General features: G+C 42.6%; 1 protein-coding gene across 3 annotated transcripts in view; it reads right to left on the bottom strand.

The window, feature by feature from the left end:
* The window catches only part of TTC14 (tetratricopeptide repeat domain 14), a 28686-nt gene extending 12100 nt beyond the window's left edge, over positions 1-16586 (bottom strand). For 2 of the 3 annotated variants that reach the window (XR_009764123.1, XR_009764122.1), the window contains exons 1-7: positions 16286-16586; positions 10549-10673; positions 7387-7586; positions 6216-6300; positions 5981-6110; positions 4277-4429; positions 3548-3619 (exon numbers count right to left, since the gene is read on the bottom strand). Coding sequence is in view for 1 of the 3 variants with exons in the window: in XM_061637392.1 (XP_061493376.1) it covers positions 3548-3619; positions 4277-4429; positions 5981-6110; positions 6216-6300; positions 7387-7586; positions 10549-10673; positions 16286-16431 (911 nt within the window). In the remaining 2 variants the exon portion in view is untranslated. The remainder of the gene's footprint in view (positions 1-3547; positions 3620-4276; positions 4430-5980; positions 6111-6215; positions 6301-7386; positions 7587-10548; positions 10674-16285) is intronic. The other variant, XM_061637392.1, reaches the window with a different exon arrangement.
* Positions 16587-17587: the final 1001 nt, after the last annotated feature.

Genomic DNA, 17587 nt, shown 5'->3' with positions numbered 1-17587 from the left:
TTACTTCTGGATTAGCAAGCCTAGGACCATTTGAGCTACTGATGAACACTAAAGGCTCTACAGGTTGTGGTTGGCGCTAACATGTATGAACAGATTATGAAGCCTGAAGGAAGTGATCTATGTTCTTCGGAGCTTTCATCTGACACACAGTCAATGGGAGGCAAGAATAGTGTAATGCAGCAGCGGGAGGAAGCACCCTCTCCCCCTCGTGTTTGTATCCAGATCTGGCTATTCTGTAAGCCATCTCCAAAGGTTCAGACAGGGATCTCTCCCACCCTGCCTAGACATGTTGAGGATTGAACCTGGGCCTGCTGTATGCATAGCTGTTGCTCTGTCTCTGAGCAATGGTCCTTCTGCTGCTGATAAAGAGGAAGATTTAAAGTGCAAGGACTCTTCCTCTATTACTATTTCAGTACCGTATACTGAAAGCTGTCACAGAATGAAGGCAACTTCACATAATTTAGCCATTTCTGGGCTTAATCCTTAGGCAGGAATCCTATCGGAACAGAACCAACGAAGGTGTGAATCTCAAGTATAGATAATAAACAATGTAACCCTGCAGGACTGGTGAACGAAGTCTACTATTTGGATAGTCCTTGTATTTAATCCTCTGTATATCTTCTATTGTATGAGATCAAGGCAATTTGGATGTTGGTGGCTGCCAAACAGGGCCTCCTTGATTGAACTAATATGTCAGCAGATTGCTGGAAGGACCATTCTTGGCTTGACTGAGGCAGGATGGGTACCTGCATAAGTGGATTGCCTGGTCAGACAAAGTGCTGAATTTCCATTTGGGCCCATTAGTAAAAGACAAAAATAGGTCAGGCACTCTGGCTATTACCCCTTGGTTGTCTTCTGTTGTTTGACCCTCCACCGTTAGCGCTCGGCAGCCTCACAGGGGAACTGTAGCTTGTGTCGCCCATGGGTCTCTTTCTCCTTGCCCATAGGCCACAGAGGCTTTGGTGGTTACCCGGCTCTTAAGGATGCTCCTGTTTAGTGGCCTTGGCATTCTGTGCCGCTATATTATGGAAGGCTTGCTAAACCGATGAGCAGGGCTGGTCGAGGGCATCCTTCATGGTAGATGCCATGACTGCCATCCGAGGGCTTGAGATCATACCTGCCTGCTCCACAAGCAGTCCTTCTTGCACAGTGGGAAGGGTGATGGCCGTAGCCACTAGTAGGGGCTGGGGACTAAGGTTGCCAGCTGGAAGAACACTCACAGCTAAAGTTGAACCTCGGAGAGATTTAGAAATACCCCCATGAGCAGCGACAAGAAGAAGGAGGGAAGGTGAAAACAGCACTGCCTGCTGACTCAGATGGCCAAATTCTGCTCAATGGACCTGTGGAGGCTTGCTCCTCTTATCCTTGACTTCAACCTAGGTTGAGAATGAAGTTCTGGGTAGGTTTAGAGCCGCTGCAGAGCTCAACCAAAAAAGGAAAGGTGCAGGAAAGTTTTTGGCTTCAATGGCAAACGCAACTCCGGAGACCCAGAAGAAGCACCTACTCAGCTTTAGACAGCCATTTACGGCAGCAAGCTGCTTTCCTGGCTAGCAGAAATGGGGAGAGAAAAAGGCAGGTGCACCAAGGAACATCTACCAGATAGTGTCGCAGCCCAGGTGACCAGAGACACAGGATAGGTCAGGAGGAAGATAGACAAACCTTTTGCGTTGTAGTGTCAGTGCCCCTGATGTTTGCTCCCCAGGCAAGTTGGGCGCTTGCATCAGCTCCTCTTGGCCCATGTACTTGGCCCTGCATGCAGCCTGGTTGTTTGAGCTGTTGTCCTGAGGCTTCTGGGCTTTTTGTCCTTGGAGGGTTCTGCACATACCTTGGCACTCGAGACAGTTTTAGGGGCGCTATGCTTGCTGGTGGAAGTGCCCTGGGCCCCAGTAATATTCACGGCTTGCCCAACTGATAAGCAGGGCTGGTCGGGGGCATCCTGCATTGCCGCCATATTTCCTTCTTGTGGCAGCCTGTTCTGCTCACTGCTGCTGGCGAGAAAGGAAGGCTGCTGTTTTTGCAAAGGAAAGTTGCAGCATATGCCCTTCTGGATCTTTGCTGGGAGAGGTGCCCTCTATGGGGCTCCACACTCTCTTAACCCTGTCCGAGGCAAGGGGAAAAAGAGGAGGGAGGGAGACAGAGCATCTCCTATGGTAGGGATGACTAGCTTTGAACTGCTTGGTTAGATAGTTAATAATACTAACAGTAAAATGGTTCACCAATAAAAGGTGCCACAGGCCCAGGCTTCCTGTGGTAATGGAATGGGCCCATGTGGCCTGAGTATCCCTGTGTGTGAGGGGAGCTGATGAGAAGAATGGGGCAGGGAAACTGACTTCCAAGCAGAGGCCAAATGCCGGGCGGGGGGGGGGGCACAGTGAAAAGAGGGCTGCAGTTGTTCCTGAAGATGCTGGCAGCATATGCCCTTCGAGCTGAATGGCTCTATGAGGTGATTGCCCTCTATGGGGGCTTTGTACTCTCTCTAACCTGTCTGAGGCAGTGGAGAATGATAAAAGGAAAGTTGGAGGTGATAGAGATAATAATAATAATAATGATGATGATGATGATGAACAATATGTAAGTAAAAGGTTCGCCAACAGGGGACGCTGTAGCCCTGGGCCTTTAAGTTGTAATGGAATTGCCCAGGCAAAATATCAGAGGAAAGGGAAAAAACGAGGGAGAGGCAAAACAACTCAAATTCTTATTTCCTTGCCTCTTGGGGGCAAGGCAGGGGGTGAGGGCAAAGAAAACATGGTAGAAGAAACTTCTGAAATGCAAAGAAAAGAAGCGGGACTCCCTGTGGTGTTGCTGGATCTATCTGCAGGAAGAAAAAGCCACAGAAAGAATGTCTGTGGCTGGGTGGGCACAGTAGGAAAGCGGGAAAAGAAAAAGCTTTTAAACTGCTGCTGGCTGGCTGCTGCCCTATCTGAGAAAGGAAGTGAGGGCTGGAAGGGGCAGCTGCATGGAGAGGAAGGGGCACAAAAAGTAGGATTTGAATAGACTCTGGCTGCAGACTCAACTGCCTCATGGTCCCCTTCCAAAAACGTGGGAGCTTCAGGCAATCTTGCTGTGCAGGACCCTAAGAACAAGAGGGACTGGGAGCTGACAAGCAAGAGTTATATGTGAGGATTAAATGGGACAAAAGGATTTGAGCGCCCCCAGAGACCCCCTTTTTGGTGGAGGCAAGAAAAAAACCAAACACCCCCGAAGAAAAAGACCACACAAGGTACAAAGGGGGTAGAAAAGGGGAAATCCTTATTTATATAATACTAAATCTAATTAAAAATCAAGGGAAAGAGGAAGAGAGTAAAAAATCCTCACACAGTAGAAGATGTGGAAGCTAGGACAGAGATGTGCCTTGGAACACGACAGGAAACGAATTGGCCTCTACAAGCCAACAACAGCTAACTACTTCCTCAAAGCTACAGTGCATTTCCTGTCCTTGGACACCAGATGGCAGGTTAATCTATGTGATGGACTGTCATCCAAGGAAATGACGGTTCTTTCCAAATGTACATAAAACATTTGGCAATAAATAAGAAGAAGCATGTACCATTTTAAGGCCCAGGAAGCAGATTGTCGTTTCCTCAATGCAACAGCAAAATCCTCTTCACTGAAATTTTTGCTAGGAGCAAAAATAAATCAAGAAACATTTTAGTATATTAAGACGACTTGACTATATAGCAAGTTCTTGCAACTTGGGTAGATGTACTTGGCATTCAGGTCCATGACTAATGGGATATGATCATGTTGAAAACAGGAAGTAATATTTCCCATAATCAGAGCATTGCAGGCCAAGTAATCTGCTATATTTGCAAACTGCTTTTGTTGTAAACTGCTTAGAGGTTTTTACAATCAAACAGTATATAAATTTTTGTTAAATAAATAAATAAAATAAATTCAAGAGATCTCTGCAATAAGTTTTTTTGGCTAAGTGTTAACATTAGAAAGAAAGAACTCATAATCTGTTTCTTGATCTTCCTAAACCACTTCTATTACAAGCTAGTAAATTTATAGGCCCATTGACACATACAATTTAGACCCACTGACATCAATGAGATTAAATTAATTTAAACCTGGTTGTGGATCAGAAGGTTACCCAATATAAACTATTTGCTTTGTTGGTGAGGCAGTTTATATTTGCAACTAATATTTTTTTAAGTGCTTTTTCTGCACTTTTTTCAAATAGGCAATGGAAGTGTCACTTTATACAATGTTCTCCAGGAGCCACCCAAGGTGTAAAAGAACAGCAGCACTTTCTGTAAAGAGATGCCCGATATACCTTTGTAGTCCTCTCATTAATGATGGTGGGCTGGATTCATTCAGTCCTAGCTTTCCTACCAGAAACTCAACTACTGCTGGATTGGCAAAGCCCAAGGAATGATCCAAAACTTTTTCAAATGTTTCCAAACCGCTGGCTATTTCAATACTCCTCCTGGGGGAATAATAAAAAAAAAATAGGCAGAAATCATGAGCATTTTGTGTTTGATTCCATCTTCACAGTGACCACATCTTTCTCATTATATTTTTATCACAGAACAGGAGGCGGCCTAGCCTAAAGATACTATGAAAAGGGTGTCGATGGGATATGCTGAAGTAATAGGTTAAACAGAGGTCTAGCACAGTGGGGAGGAAAGCCTGGCTGGGAGTCCAGAGTCTGTGAGTTCAAATCCCCGCTCGTGTCTCCTGGGTGTCAAGGGCCAGCTAAAGATCACCCCACAGTGAGTGGCTCAGGGGTTACGTGCCCTGCCTCCTGTGCAGCTGTGGGCAAGTTGCATAGTCCCCAGGAGCCCAGTTGCCCCCAGCTGACAGTTGCGGACAAGGAAGGGGCTGGCTTGTGCAGCTGTGACAAGCTGAGCAGGCCCTAGCCAGCTGGGGAGATCTAGCCTCAGAGGGAGGCAATGGTAAACCACCTCTGAATACCGCCTACCATGAAACCCCTATCATAGGGTAGCCATAAGTCGGGATGAACTTGAAGGCAGTCCATTTGCATTTTTCAAACTTTTGGGCCCACTTGAAATTTTTTTGCAAAATGGTGGGGAGTTGCTGTAAGAAAATGTTGGTAGCCCTTCCCGCTGTTGTGTGTTTGGGCATGCAAAAGCTTTCTCAGGGGAACAAATGCAGCTTCCCTCCATCCGCCATGCTAGTAAATGGAGAGATGTCTGCATTGACTGAATAGGATAACCCAGTCCAATCCAGTCCCCTCCAGATGTGTTGGAGACTGAAAAGGAAATGTGTATGAAAAGCTCATTAATGGGCTAGAAACACACTGTAAATATTTGGAACTCCTGGACACACAGTAAGTCACTGCATAAAGCACAGAAGTTGCAATGCACTGTATTAAATATTTTAATAGCCAATGCTGACTCTGAAACACATTTTCTGCTGATGTCAATATCAGCACTGCCATTTAAGTTAGAAAGTTAATCACAGTGTTTGACCAAAATGTTAATGATGTAGCACTATGTGAATGAGCCTAGCTAGTCATTTCTGGGCTTATGTGTACTCCCCTCCCAACTCCTCCTGCAAGGTTAATGAGAACCTTTGAAGCTTTTGCTTTTAGGTAACCATGACCTCCTGTTTTATCTGACTGGTAATCATGGTTTAAACACTAAGGTCATTTACACAAGTCATCTTCAAACGACTGTTATGAAGCTGGCTTGTTTAAATTAAAGATTGTTAGCAATGGCCAGTTCCTGGTTCAGACAAAATGGCAAAATGCCATTAACTAAAAGAGGAACTGAAAGCTTCTAAAGTCCTCCTCCCTGCCACTGAGGAGCAGGAGAGGGGAAGGGGCAAAGCGTGCAAACCCAAAACACTAGGATGATTCATGTAGTGTGAAACTATGGTTTAGCATTATGTTCAAATGTGGCCAATGTTATGAAGTTACAACAAGGATATTTTCTTCTATTAAACAAAGCCCAGTATATGTCAAAAAAGTTTACTGAACCACTAAAGAAAGATGCAGTACACTACTGTTTCATACCTATAGTGCAGAGGCAAGTCATCTGTGCTGATTACTCCTAATTTGGTACTTGCTAGGCTTGGAGACAAAGCAGAGCTGTGCAATGATACTGTGAGCTTTTCATGGTAGCGATCAATATCCTTGATTGCAGCTATTGAAATACATAAAAAGACATCCTGTCAAAACATCCTGAAAATAAACATGAAGGGGCAAATCTAGTAGTGAGGCAGGCAAAGGTTATGATAAATTAACTTGCCTTGAATAAGGTCACCTATTTGATAGTATGATAAAGGATCACCATGGCTGCTTTGGGAAGGCACATCTCTCAATGGACAAAGAGCCTGAAAGAGAAACCAAATAACCAAAAAATTTAGTATCCTCTACCAGACCATCAATTATTGTTGGAGGGGGGCACACAGAACTTACATGAATGAATTCTCAGTCCAGTCATTTTCATGGGAAAACATTTTTCACTCATATATTAGCTACAAATCAGTTAAAACTAACTTAACAGAAACAACATTGATCTGAACCCTACTGTAATGGCAACACTGAAGATTCAGGGAATCTGTGTATAGGAACACCAAGTCCTGCCGATTTAACATTCTAGCTTCAAATCACAAGGATAAGAAACAATATGTGTAAGGGAAACCATGTTGGGGAGAGTTTTTTTGTTTTTTTGCAGTATTCCCCTGTGTGGTCATTGCTATTTGAGCCAACCCTATAATTCTCCCAGTATGCCATGTAGGCCATCATGAAGACTGGCAGTTGCAGTAATGATGAAGAGATGCCAGTAGGATGAGGACATGATCCATCAGAATCACGTGGTACACAGAAGCAGGGAATATGAAGCCACCTGCAGATCCTTCTTTTCATGATTACAAAGTCCCACAAGAAACTCTGGCATCTCCTACACAGGAAGAGGCACTTCTTCCAACACTAGTGCTTCTCACTCATTTCCTAGTAAGATATGCACAAGTTACCCTTTTGCATAACACCCTGGAAACACAATAAAAGGATATAGAAGTCACTGGAAAAATGTTCTATGCAACTATTGCAAAACAAAACATATATATGCTTGCAAGAGTTTGGTTTTGAGTAGTCCCCCTTTTAAAAGAATCTCACATACGCTATCGAAAACTACAAAAACTACATGATCAAAACTGCAACAATTGAAGGTTTTTATGCCCTCAAAATAACCTTTGAGCAGAAAAAATGAGGAACGTCTTGCCAAGGTAGCAAAACACCTTCTAGCTCAAGGCAAAAATACATTAAAGCTTTGAACTATTCACTGTCTCACAGCTCACATTTTACTTTTCCTGAGCAAGCCACTTCCAATTAATTGTGCAAAAGGCTAACATAAAACAAAGCTATCCATTAAGTGTCTCCTGTGCAACAAATAACATTTGAATAGTTATCAGACTTACAGTGATTTCGAGATCTGCTATCTCACGAGTGACACCACTCCGCAGGCAGAATAGCACCATGAAAAAACCAAATTCACGAATAGAACTAATCCTTCCTATAACTATGTCCCCACGTTCAATATCCCGGAAAAACAGTTCTCTCCTCTCTGCACTGGGAACATCGATGAACTGCTCCAAAGGTGGCATAGTAGCATAATAATCTTCAATAAATTGAGATAAAAAGAATCATGATTAAATACTATGTAGACAGTTTTTGAAAATGTTACATCACCCATTGTTGCACATAAAAACATTTTTAAACTATCACCTGCATATGTAATTTGCAAAACTGCCATTTCAGAAAACACTTTCAGAAAAAAATGGAACCTCTCCAAAAACTACTCTACTCCATTCTACACGGAAAAGGATATATAACGGGTTGTATCCAAAGAAGTAGGCCTACGGCTGTACTACCCTGAACAAGTCTGATCTCGGAAGCTAAGCAGGGTCACTACTTGGATGGGAGACCGCCTGGGAATACTGGGTGCAGTAGGAAGGCAATGGTAAACCACCTGAGAATACCTCTTACAATGAAAACCCTATGAATATATATAAAAAAATTCATAGGGTGGCCATAGGTCGTAAAAGACTTAAAGACATATAACAACAATCCAAAGAAGTCATCCCATTGGGACAAGTACGTCCACCTGCAATATCCATCAGGGGAAAACTCCAAAACAGATTTTGGGGGCACACAGGGATAGGAGAGCAAGTGGAAGTCCCTGCAGTAAGGGAACAGCTTTGCTGGATACAACCCAACGTTTCTAAAAACCAAAACTGTAGTTTACGAACCTCCTCCTCATGATCTTTCTGTTGTGCCATTGCAAGATGAACAAAACTGATGAAAATAAGAATGTGTGCATGACAGTGGCTAGTGTCTACAAGAGATGTGTATATTCTGCCAATGTAAAACACATGCTCTTACATGGAAAGTCCTTCTCTCTAGTCCCAGATTTGCAGAAACTAGCCATAGTTACTGGAAGAAGAACCACTCCACATTTACTCTCAGATTCTTAATTATTTTTTATTCATGGGCTTCATCCAGACTAAGTTCCAACACATTTGTCTGCACTACATATTCATGATAAATATCGGAAAATCATATCATTCTTCATCTTTTAATACCACACTGTAGCACCTACAAAAATAACTTTTATCCCAAAATTTAAATCAAAATCTTCAGTTCTACAAATGTCATACTAAGCAGACAAATGGAATGGAAATGGACTGCCTTCAAGTCGATCCCGACTTATGGTGACCCTATGAATAGGGTTTTCATTGTAAGCTGTATTCAGAGGTGGTTTACCATTGCCTTCCTCTAAGCAGACAAATATGGACCGTTAACATTAAAAAAAAAATTATCCCCACCCCATAACAGTTAATTGTACATCTAGAGCAGCCCTTGCCGAAGAGTTACTAACTCACCTATCCTTATATACTTACATTAGATGTTTGTGACAAATTGAGAACCAGAAAGGAAACAAAATTCTTTCAACTTTACAAAACTCTCTCCTTAGCCTCCTGGAAGCAATCCTTACCTCCCACAAGTGGCCAGGAAAGTAGTTCTTATACATGTCAGATCTACAATCTAAAGAAGATGAATGCAATAACCACACAATCTTTGCAATGAGTAATTTGGAAATGAGCAGAAAATATCACTTTGCCCTGTAATCCTTCATATGTCTACTCCTTTTGAGTTCAATGGGGCTTACACTCTCAGTAAGTGAGTATAGGACTGCATCCTTACAATGCAATCTTAATCACACCTATTCAGAAGTAAGTTCTATTAAATAATAGGGCTCACTCCCAGGTAGTTGGGGTTAGGACTGCAGCCATAGCATCTTACAGCTATTCACCATGTTGGCACACAGGACACTTAGCAGACTCCTGCCATGGCCCATTAGCTCATAAGAACTTGTCCGCGTGCACTAGTGTTGGGACCTGAACTCAAACATAAGAAGCTGCACCTTCTGTTTGTAGCCCACAGAAGCCGTGGAAGCTGATGCAATGAAATGTCTATGCTTCTGCCACTAAAGTGTAAACTAATTCATACACTCCCAAACCTATCTAAGAAATTATATACGTCAAGTTTTGAAGCCACTGGGAATCCCTCTATTCCCACCACCCCAAATGAAACACTGGGAAAAAAGGACTACAAGAAATATTTAATTATCAGATTACTTTACTCTTTCAAGAACATGAATAATTTAGAACATAAAATCACACTGTTTGGTATATTAATAAAATAAAAACAATTTTGACTTCTTAAGACAATAATTATTAGTATTCCTGGTGTGACAGATAAAGCTGCAACCTGGTACATCCTAAACATACCAATTCCTCTTAATTTGCTAGTGAAAAGAAGGGAAACAAAGAAACCACTCACAAATAAAAAAAGAAAAAGAAAAAGGAGTTTATTATTTGGGCTTAAAACGGCACATTTTAACAGCACACATTTTATTTATTGGGACAGAGCACAGTATATTATAGAAAATACTAACGCATTTCATTTATTTCCCCAATCAAAATCAGCGTCTGAAACAGATCCATAGTTTTTGATTTGGATGTAAGCTTCATGAACTTCAGAAAATGGAAGATCTACACACAACAAAAACCAGATGTCCACCTGTTAATATGATTCTTGATTGCATTCACACATTTGTTTGCTTGTTTTACTTGATATAGAAATCATAGGCAAGGGAGAAGAGGCAGGAATTAAACGATGTGTTGTACAAAGCTTTGCCGGTATAATGCAAGATCTTGGTAAAGTCCCGGATTATACTCCTGGCCAAAATACGTGAAGGTGTTCTGTACTCTGCAAAATTTGAAAATGGTATTCCAGCTACATCTGGAAACTTGACTGGATTATAAGCAATATTTGAATTCTGAATAAAAAAGTAATGTGAATGGATAACAATATTAATTTTAAAAACTGCTTTAAGAAGTATTTCACTTCTAATACTTGAAAGGGTAAAATATTTATATGAAGGTTTTCCTAATTTTTTCAATTTCAGGCCTTGAGGGGAATAAACAAAGCAAAACATGAAGGACAAACACTTATCAGCATGTTTTACCAATCTCAATAGCACTTACAACTTTTGCATTGTCTTAGTGAAATCTTACCCTCATTTTCTTCATTTGCTTCTGTTGTTGTTGGCACATTTGTTTTCCAAGAATGACAAAAAAGGAGATCTGCTTTTTTTGCAATGAAGTGCTGTATCTCAATATTTTCAATCCCTCTCTCTTTCCTGAAACAGCAAAGAAAAGAAAGTAGCATCTCCTAAAGCATGGGTCATCAATAGAGTTGCCAGGTTCAATCCCCGAGACTGATCCTGTATCTTTAGAAGAGAAAGTCAGCCAAGTGCAGGTGTTCTTGCAACCCTGTAATGGGAAAAACCACAAGGTGATTCTCCCTTCCCTCTGCACAACTTTTAAAGATACAGAAGACCTCGTGGAGGCTGGGCCTGGCAACCAAGAGGTCTTCTGTATCTTTAAAAGTTGTGCAGGGGGAAGGGAGAATTTCACCTTGTGGTTTTTCCCATTACAGAGTTGCAAGAACACCTGCACTTGGCTGACTTTCTCTTCTCCTAAAGATACAGGATCAGTCTCAGGCCATGAACCTGGCAACCCTAGTGATCAATCTGGGCCCATGGGTATCAGTGTGCCTGGCAGGACCTCCTACAGCACCCACCAAAGGTCTCAGTCAACAGACCTCAGTAAATATAGCCTCAAAAATCCAAAATGTATAAGAAAGTATTCCCTCGTCTTCCTCACCTCCTGTTTGCACTTACTCAGTCTCTCCTGCATAGAGCATGCTCCTTTAAACATGCCCACATTTCACTGGATACCTGAACTGGACACCCTCCCTCCCTCTCATTCAGAACAGAGAGGTGCAAAGAGTTTATTACTGGGTGCGAGCGCAGTGGTGGCTGATGGAAATGCCTTTTTCCCAGGAATAGGGGACATGCCCACACCATTTTGCAGTCCTGTCTCTCTTTCAGATGTGGCAGCCATTATGTCACGCACCCCACAACACCTATTTTGCAATCAGAGCCCATGGCACTTCCTCAAAATTCCAAATGGGCCCATTGGCCAAAAATGTTGGTGACCCTTGCTCTAAAGCAGCGATTCCCAACGTGGGCGGTAGTGCCGCCCTGGGGGGCGTTACAGCCTTTCAGGGGGGCATTGGCATGACTACAAACTTTAGGGGGGCATTTGGGTTCATTAGGGGGGCACTGACATTTGGCGGTCTGATGCGACAGTTGACGCATTTAAGTTTAATTTTATTTAATACACAAATCATTAATTTTTAAACTGTTTTGTCCCCAGTTAGAATGTATTTAATAGTCTCAATTCATGGAAATAACACTATAAATAGCGTGTGCTCTTTAGTAAAGAAATTCTGAATAGCGGCCAGTGTCATATCAAGGAATCAGGGCTGTGGAGTTGGAAGCAATTTTGGGTGGAGTAGGAGTTGGTAGAAAAGTACCGACTCTGACTTCAAAATAAATTTTGATTGACAATTTTTTAAAAATATAAATTCAAAATGTCAAAAAAGCTTCCCATGAAGCCAGCTGTAGTTGAGCATTTCACCATAACTCAAGTTGGAAAACATTTTGTGTGTCAGTGTATGACACAGGACCCAGATGAAGACAAATGCTGTGATGCCAAGATCAGCGCATATTCTGGCAGCGATAAAAATGCTCCTATGTGGAGTTGGAAGCAATTTTGGGTGGAGTCAGAGTCGGGCAGTAGAAATATAGAGGAGTCGGAGTTGAAGGTTTGGCGTACCGAGTCCACAACCCTGCAAGGAATGGAGATATTAGCCACGCCCCGGCACTAGGCAATTTTCCGATGCTGTCTTGAGGGATGTTGGAACCAATCACAAGAGAGTGTTTGATAAGCTGGGTGTATTGGTGGAGGGCGCATTCTTCCAACGGATGAGTGCCATGTGCAAATGGGTGACGCAGACAGTTATTCGCTGGTTTTCTTCAGGAATGGGACACACTGGCTACCCGTTGTTTCTGTGATGTTTAAATGGACTTGTTTAATAAAACAATGCCGGTAAACTGAATGAGTTTGTTGTTAAGTAACACAGTGTATTCTATTGGTTCATACTGTGTAGACTTCCAGATATTGTGAAGTTAGCCAAAACTCATCAAGCTCAAGGATCACACTAGTACTTTATAATAAATCTCATTTTATTTACTTTTCTATAATTATGTATGTATATTAATAAATCATACTAAGAATTCAATATGTAATCTAAGTGCAATAAAAAGGCATGATAAAAACGATTAGTAATAATCATTGAAAATACCTTTTATGCATTACTCATATTTTAAGGGAAGAATAGGAAGCATTGCCATATACTTAATCTGAGAGGGGCGGGGACTTCCGGGAAGGGTGACTTCGCTTGTGCCTGCTTTTGGGACGGGCTCCCGCCTCAAAAGAAGCTTATTCAGATATAAATCAGTCAGAACATTTTTTTTTTTGACTGATGAAATTTCTCCCGGGCAGGGAGAAACGTAGAGATCAACCTCAAAAGCCTGTTTTTGTTGGGAGGACTGGATTTCATTAATTTATGAGATAAGGTCCAGCCAACAATGCCGGACGGACTTTCTAACAAGCTCTATCTGTTTAAGCGATACGTTTATCTTTTCTTTAAAGAGAGAACGGACTAACAGGCAAGCACCCTTCTTTCTATTATTTTTTTTTTACTTGGTTTAAATTGTTACAGCAAAAGGAGATTTGTCAGATTGATCGGCTTTGGACAACTTCTGGGTGAGCTATAACTCTCATCTGTTATTCACGAAATTAACAGCTTATCTCTGTTTCTGTCGCAAAAAGCTGTCCTGGAAGTGCATTCTAAAGATAATAAACAGAAGAGGGATTTCTATTCCTGATTTCTATTCCGAGGAATATTATATTGTCTGGGACTATTCTCTTTTTGGTCTATTTTATTTTGACGAATCTGCTTCTTCACGACGCCACTAACTGTTTTGATGCTGGGAACTAAATTTGTTTTGCATTCTTGAACATAGAGAGATAAGGCAGGTTGCTCTGTTTATACTGTGATGTCATCAAGCCTGGAATATTAACCCAATTGTTGCTGAAATAAGAAGTGGTTCTTCTTTATTTTTGTTTTGCTTTGTTTTCGTGGTTTTAAAAATGGCAATCAAGAAAGTGGCTGAGAATCTGGAAGTAACTATGTTTCAGAAAATAATGGATGAGATTGAGATAACGAAACAAACCCTGCAACAGGGTAGTAAGGAGCTGAAAATTGAACTGAGCAAAATGACGCAGGAGCTTAAAGAAATAGGGGATCCTGTGAGAGAGGATAATGAGATCAGAGATGAGAAAAGAAAATATAAAGGGAAGATACAAGCCCTGGAGATTGGAACAAATGTGGAATTGGAAAAAGATCTGGAGTTTATGGATTTTAGAAATAAAATCTACTGTTTGGAATTTAACGTTATCTCTGAAGAAATTAATGAAGATATTAGAGATAAAGTTATCAATGGCTTGGATAATCTTCTGGACTGGAATGATGTGATGGAGCTTGATATAGAGAAAATCTATGGAATTAACTGCAGCCATGTGACAATGGAAAAACTCTTAAGAGATGAGCCAGTGCATTTTGTAAAAAAGAAGAACACAGATATGACTTTACAACAGTATTTCAGCAACTTATTCAGAATGGATGGCAAGAAAATATTTGGGATAGAGGAAATTCCCATCAGACTCTTATTATATGACTATGGTTACAACAGCAAGATTATTATGGAATACTGATAATGGAAGATTGGACACTGAAATTACTGGACTTAACAGGACTATTGAAGATGGAAGATGGAACTAATAGGGATAATGGAATAATGGCTACTGAAATTATTGGACCTAACAGATTCTGATGAGATGGATTAATCGAAATGTTTATTTGGACTATGGTTATGACAATAAGATTATTATAATTATTAATGAGATGGATTAATTGACATGTTTATTTGGAGAAAAATTGATAGATATATTTCTTAAAGAATTGAAACCTCTCTTTGACTTTTTGTGGAAAGAATAAAGTAATGTTTATGAGATTTGATGATTAATTAAGATAACTACTGGAGGAAAGTGATTTTATAATATGATTTAAGAGACAGGATTGTTATATATTGTAGACCTATAACTGATTTGATATGTGACAAATGGGAAGTCAACATTTTATTTTTTTTGTTTAATCATTTTTGTTTTGTTTTGTTTTTTGTCTTTGAATGTTTTATGATTTTGTTTTCTATGTTTTATGAAAATTTGAATAAAAATTATTGTAAAAAAAAAAAATCTGAGAGGGGCGTTGGGCACAAAAAGATTTTGCAAAGGGGCATTGGGTCGAAAAAGGTTGGGGAACGCTGCTCTAAAGGAACACTATTCCGAATGAGGAGTTTGCAGTTTGATGACTATAGCAACGTTATAGATAGAAGATATGTTGTTCCATTACAGTAAGCCTGCTGTAGTACACAACTCCTTTCTTCAGCTGATGCTTCATAATTATATGGTCACAATTATATGGTCAACACTACGACTGTTGCTAAGATACTTCAAGCCTGGAAAGATAAATACTCACCATCTATTACGTAATAGACTGAAGACCTCACTGCCCTGGCTACATTTGAACATATTTTATATAGACGTTAATTTTAAGTAGACACCTATTTGGACATCTGGAGGGCTTATATTATCTGCTTAACTCAAGATGAATATACTGATGAGTCCCATATCAGTAATGTAAACTGATAGTGATTTATTGCTACTAGTAGCATTTATATATTATTTTTCTTTATTTTTTATAGCTTCAGCATTTTTGTTTTATTATTTTTCCATTTCCTTTCATTGTTAAATTTGCAAATAAAAATACTGTCTAATTCTGCCTTGAGCCATTTTTGTGCTCAAAATATATTAGCTCTTATTACACTACCCTTTCAACATATCACTAAACATGTTTATCCTTTGATGCCCTTAACAGGACATCTGTACAGCCTTCAGCATGTTTATTTAGAAGTCCCACAACATTTAGTGACACTTTCTGCCTGACAATCATGTTTATGATGATTCTGACAAGGACCTCTGAGCCCTAACTGGTTGGTGACTGCCAAAGCTTATACATGTAGCAAACAATTACTAACATCTAAACTGCTATGTTGAGTAGGGTTGGGGCTTGATATCATACAACATGTAACGCTACAAGAGGAAAATATGCTCATATTGTGGAAAGAGGAAATAATTTAGTGGTGAATTTCTAGAAAGAAATGAAGAAGGCCCGTAGCTCAGCGGCAGAGCAGTTACTTTGGTTGCAGAAAGCCACAGTTCAGACTCCTGAATCTTCAAGTAGGGCTGAGAAATAATTCTGTCTTGCAGACCACTACCAGTCAGTATCACCAATTTTAACCTAGAGGGGCTCAGAACAAGGCAAATTCCTAAGGCTAAAGCCTACTTTAAACTACCTAGGAAACCCCACCCTACCCTACCCACCTACCCCTATTCCCAGATAGAGGAAGTAAGACTGCAAATACGCAGGACACTCTGCACATGTTCAGAGGCTCTCTTTCCAATGATCACTATTACACAGACCGCGGTCTTGAGCCCTGGTGTAAAAAAGAAATGCGCAGAAAAGCCTGCCCTTCGCTGCAGGCAATCCAATCAGCCCACCTCCACTGCCTACCTCTACCTAAATGACAAGATGCAAAGCTGTGACGCACCACAGTGCGGGCCCTCCGTCCCCAAATACCCCGCCCCTCCACGCGAAGCCACGCCTCCTTTTGCTTTTCACAGCCAGGACAAGGCCAACCCCCTTCGCGCTCTCGCTCACCTGGCTGGCGGCAGCGCCTCCAAGCTAGCCCCGCCGGGTGGCAGGAGGCCCTGGAAGTCGGGGTTGTCGTGCTGCTCAGTACGGAGCAAGGAGAGTAGCGCCGGCCCGTGAAAGCCGAGCGCCTGGCGGAGCAAGTCCCGATCCATTCCCCCGCAGTCTGCCTGCCGCTCCCTACGCCCTGAACAGCGCCTCCTCCCCTCACGCAGAACGATCTCCCCGACCCGGAAGCTAAATCTTCCGTAAGGTTTCTCTCACGCATTCCTCCCCCTTCCACGCCAAGCCTCGAGCTTTGCGCAGGCGCAGAGGAAAATCTACCCGTCAGCATTAAACATAAGTCACGCCCCACGAAGAGTGGGAGGCGGGGCTAATAAGGAATGAGCGGGAACAAGCTCGTTTACCTCACGAAGTGATTGCGACACACTTTGTGCTTGGGGCGTTGCTTTTCGAGAGGGAGAGCGATGATACTTGGGCAGTTCGCCGGGTGGCTGTGTGCCTGCCATGCATTGAGGCTGTAATCCAATGCACACCTGGGAGTAAGTCCCATTGAACCAATGGAGCTTACTTCTGAGTAGGTATGTATTGGATCGCAGCCTTAAGCACGCTTATCCTGGGAACAGTTGGTTGTTCAGGGTGCTGGGAATTGTTGCAAATTACTGTTCTCATGATGGTGCGTTCGCGGCCGGGCTCTTGGAAACAACCTCTCAACCCAGGGGCGTCACGAGGGCGGTGTGGCAGGTGCGGGCCGCACCAGGTGACACCCTGAGACGGGGGTGACACCACGAGCCGCCCCCCCCCGGCGATGCGCCCTTCACAAACTCAGCAGCCTCGTGAGAAGCCCTTGACTGCGATGCCTGCTTTGGGCATGTTGGGGGAAGGAAGGGGAGGGAACAGGCAGCGGCCGACGGAGAAACGAGAGATCCCCGGGAGGCTGCCGACAAAGGCAGCGTGAACATGGCCGGCAGCCGACTCGCGTCAGCAAGGGAGACCCCCCTCGCGGCACGCTCGAAGGGCGCAAAGCGATCTCAGCATTCGGCATGCCAGCGGAGACGCTGCACCGAAGCGGGGCTGAGATCGCTTTGCGCCCTTCGAGCGTGCCGCGAGGGGGGTCTCCCTTGCTGACGCGAGTCGGCTGCCGGCCATGTTCACGCTGCCTTTGTCGGCAGCCTCCCGGGGATCTCTCGTTTCTCCGTCGGCCGCTGCCTGTTCCCTCCCCTTCCTTCCCCCAACATGCCCAAAGCAGGCATCGCAGTCAAGGGCTTCTCACGAGGCTGCTGAGTTTGTGAAGGGCGCATCGCCGGGGGG

Source organism: Rhineura floridana, chromosome 7 (assembly GCF_030035675.1).
Source record: "Rhineura floridana isolate rRhiFlo1 chromosome 7, rRhiFlo1.hap2, whole genome shotgun sequence".
In the NCBI taxonomy this organism is placed as follows: Eukaryota; Metazoa; Chordata; class Lepidosauria; order Squamata; family Rhineuridae; genus Rhineura; species Rhineura floridana.
This window is presented reverse-complemented; position numbering and strand designations above follow the sequence as displayed.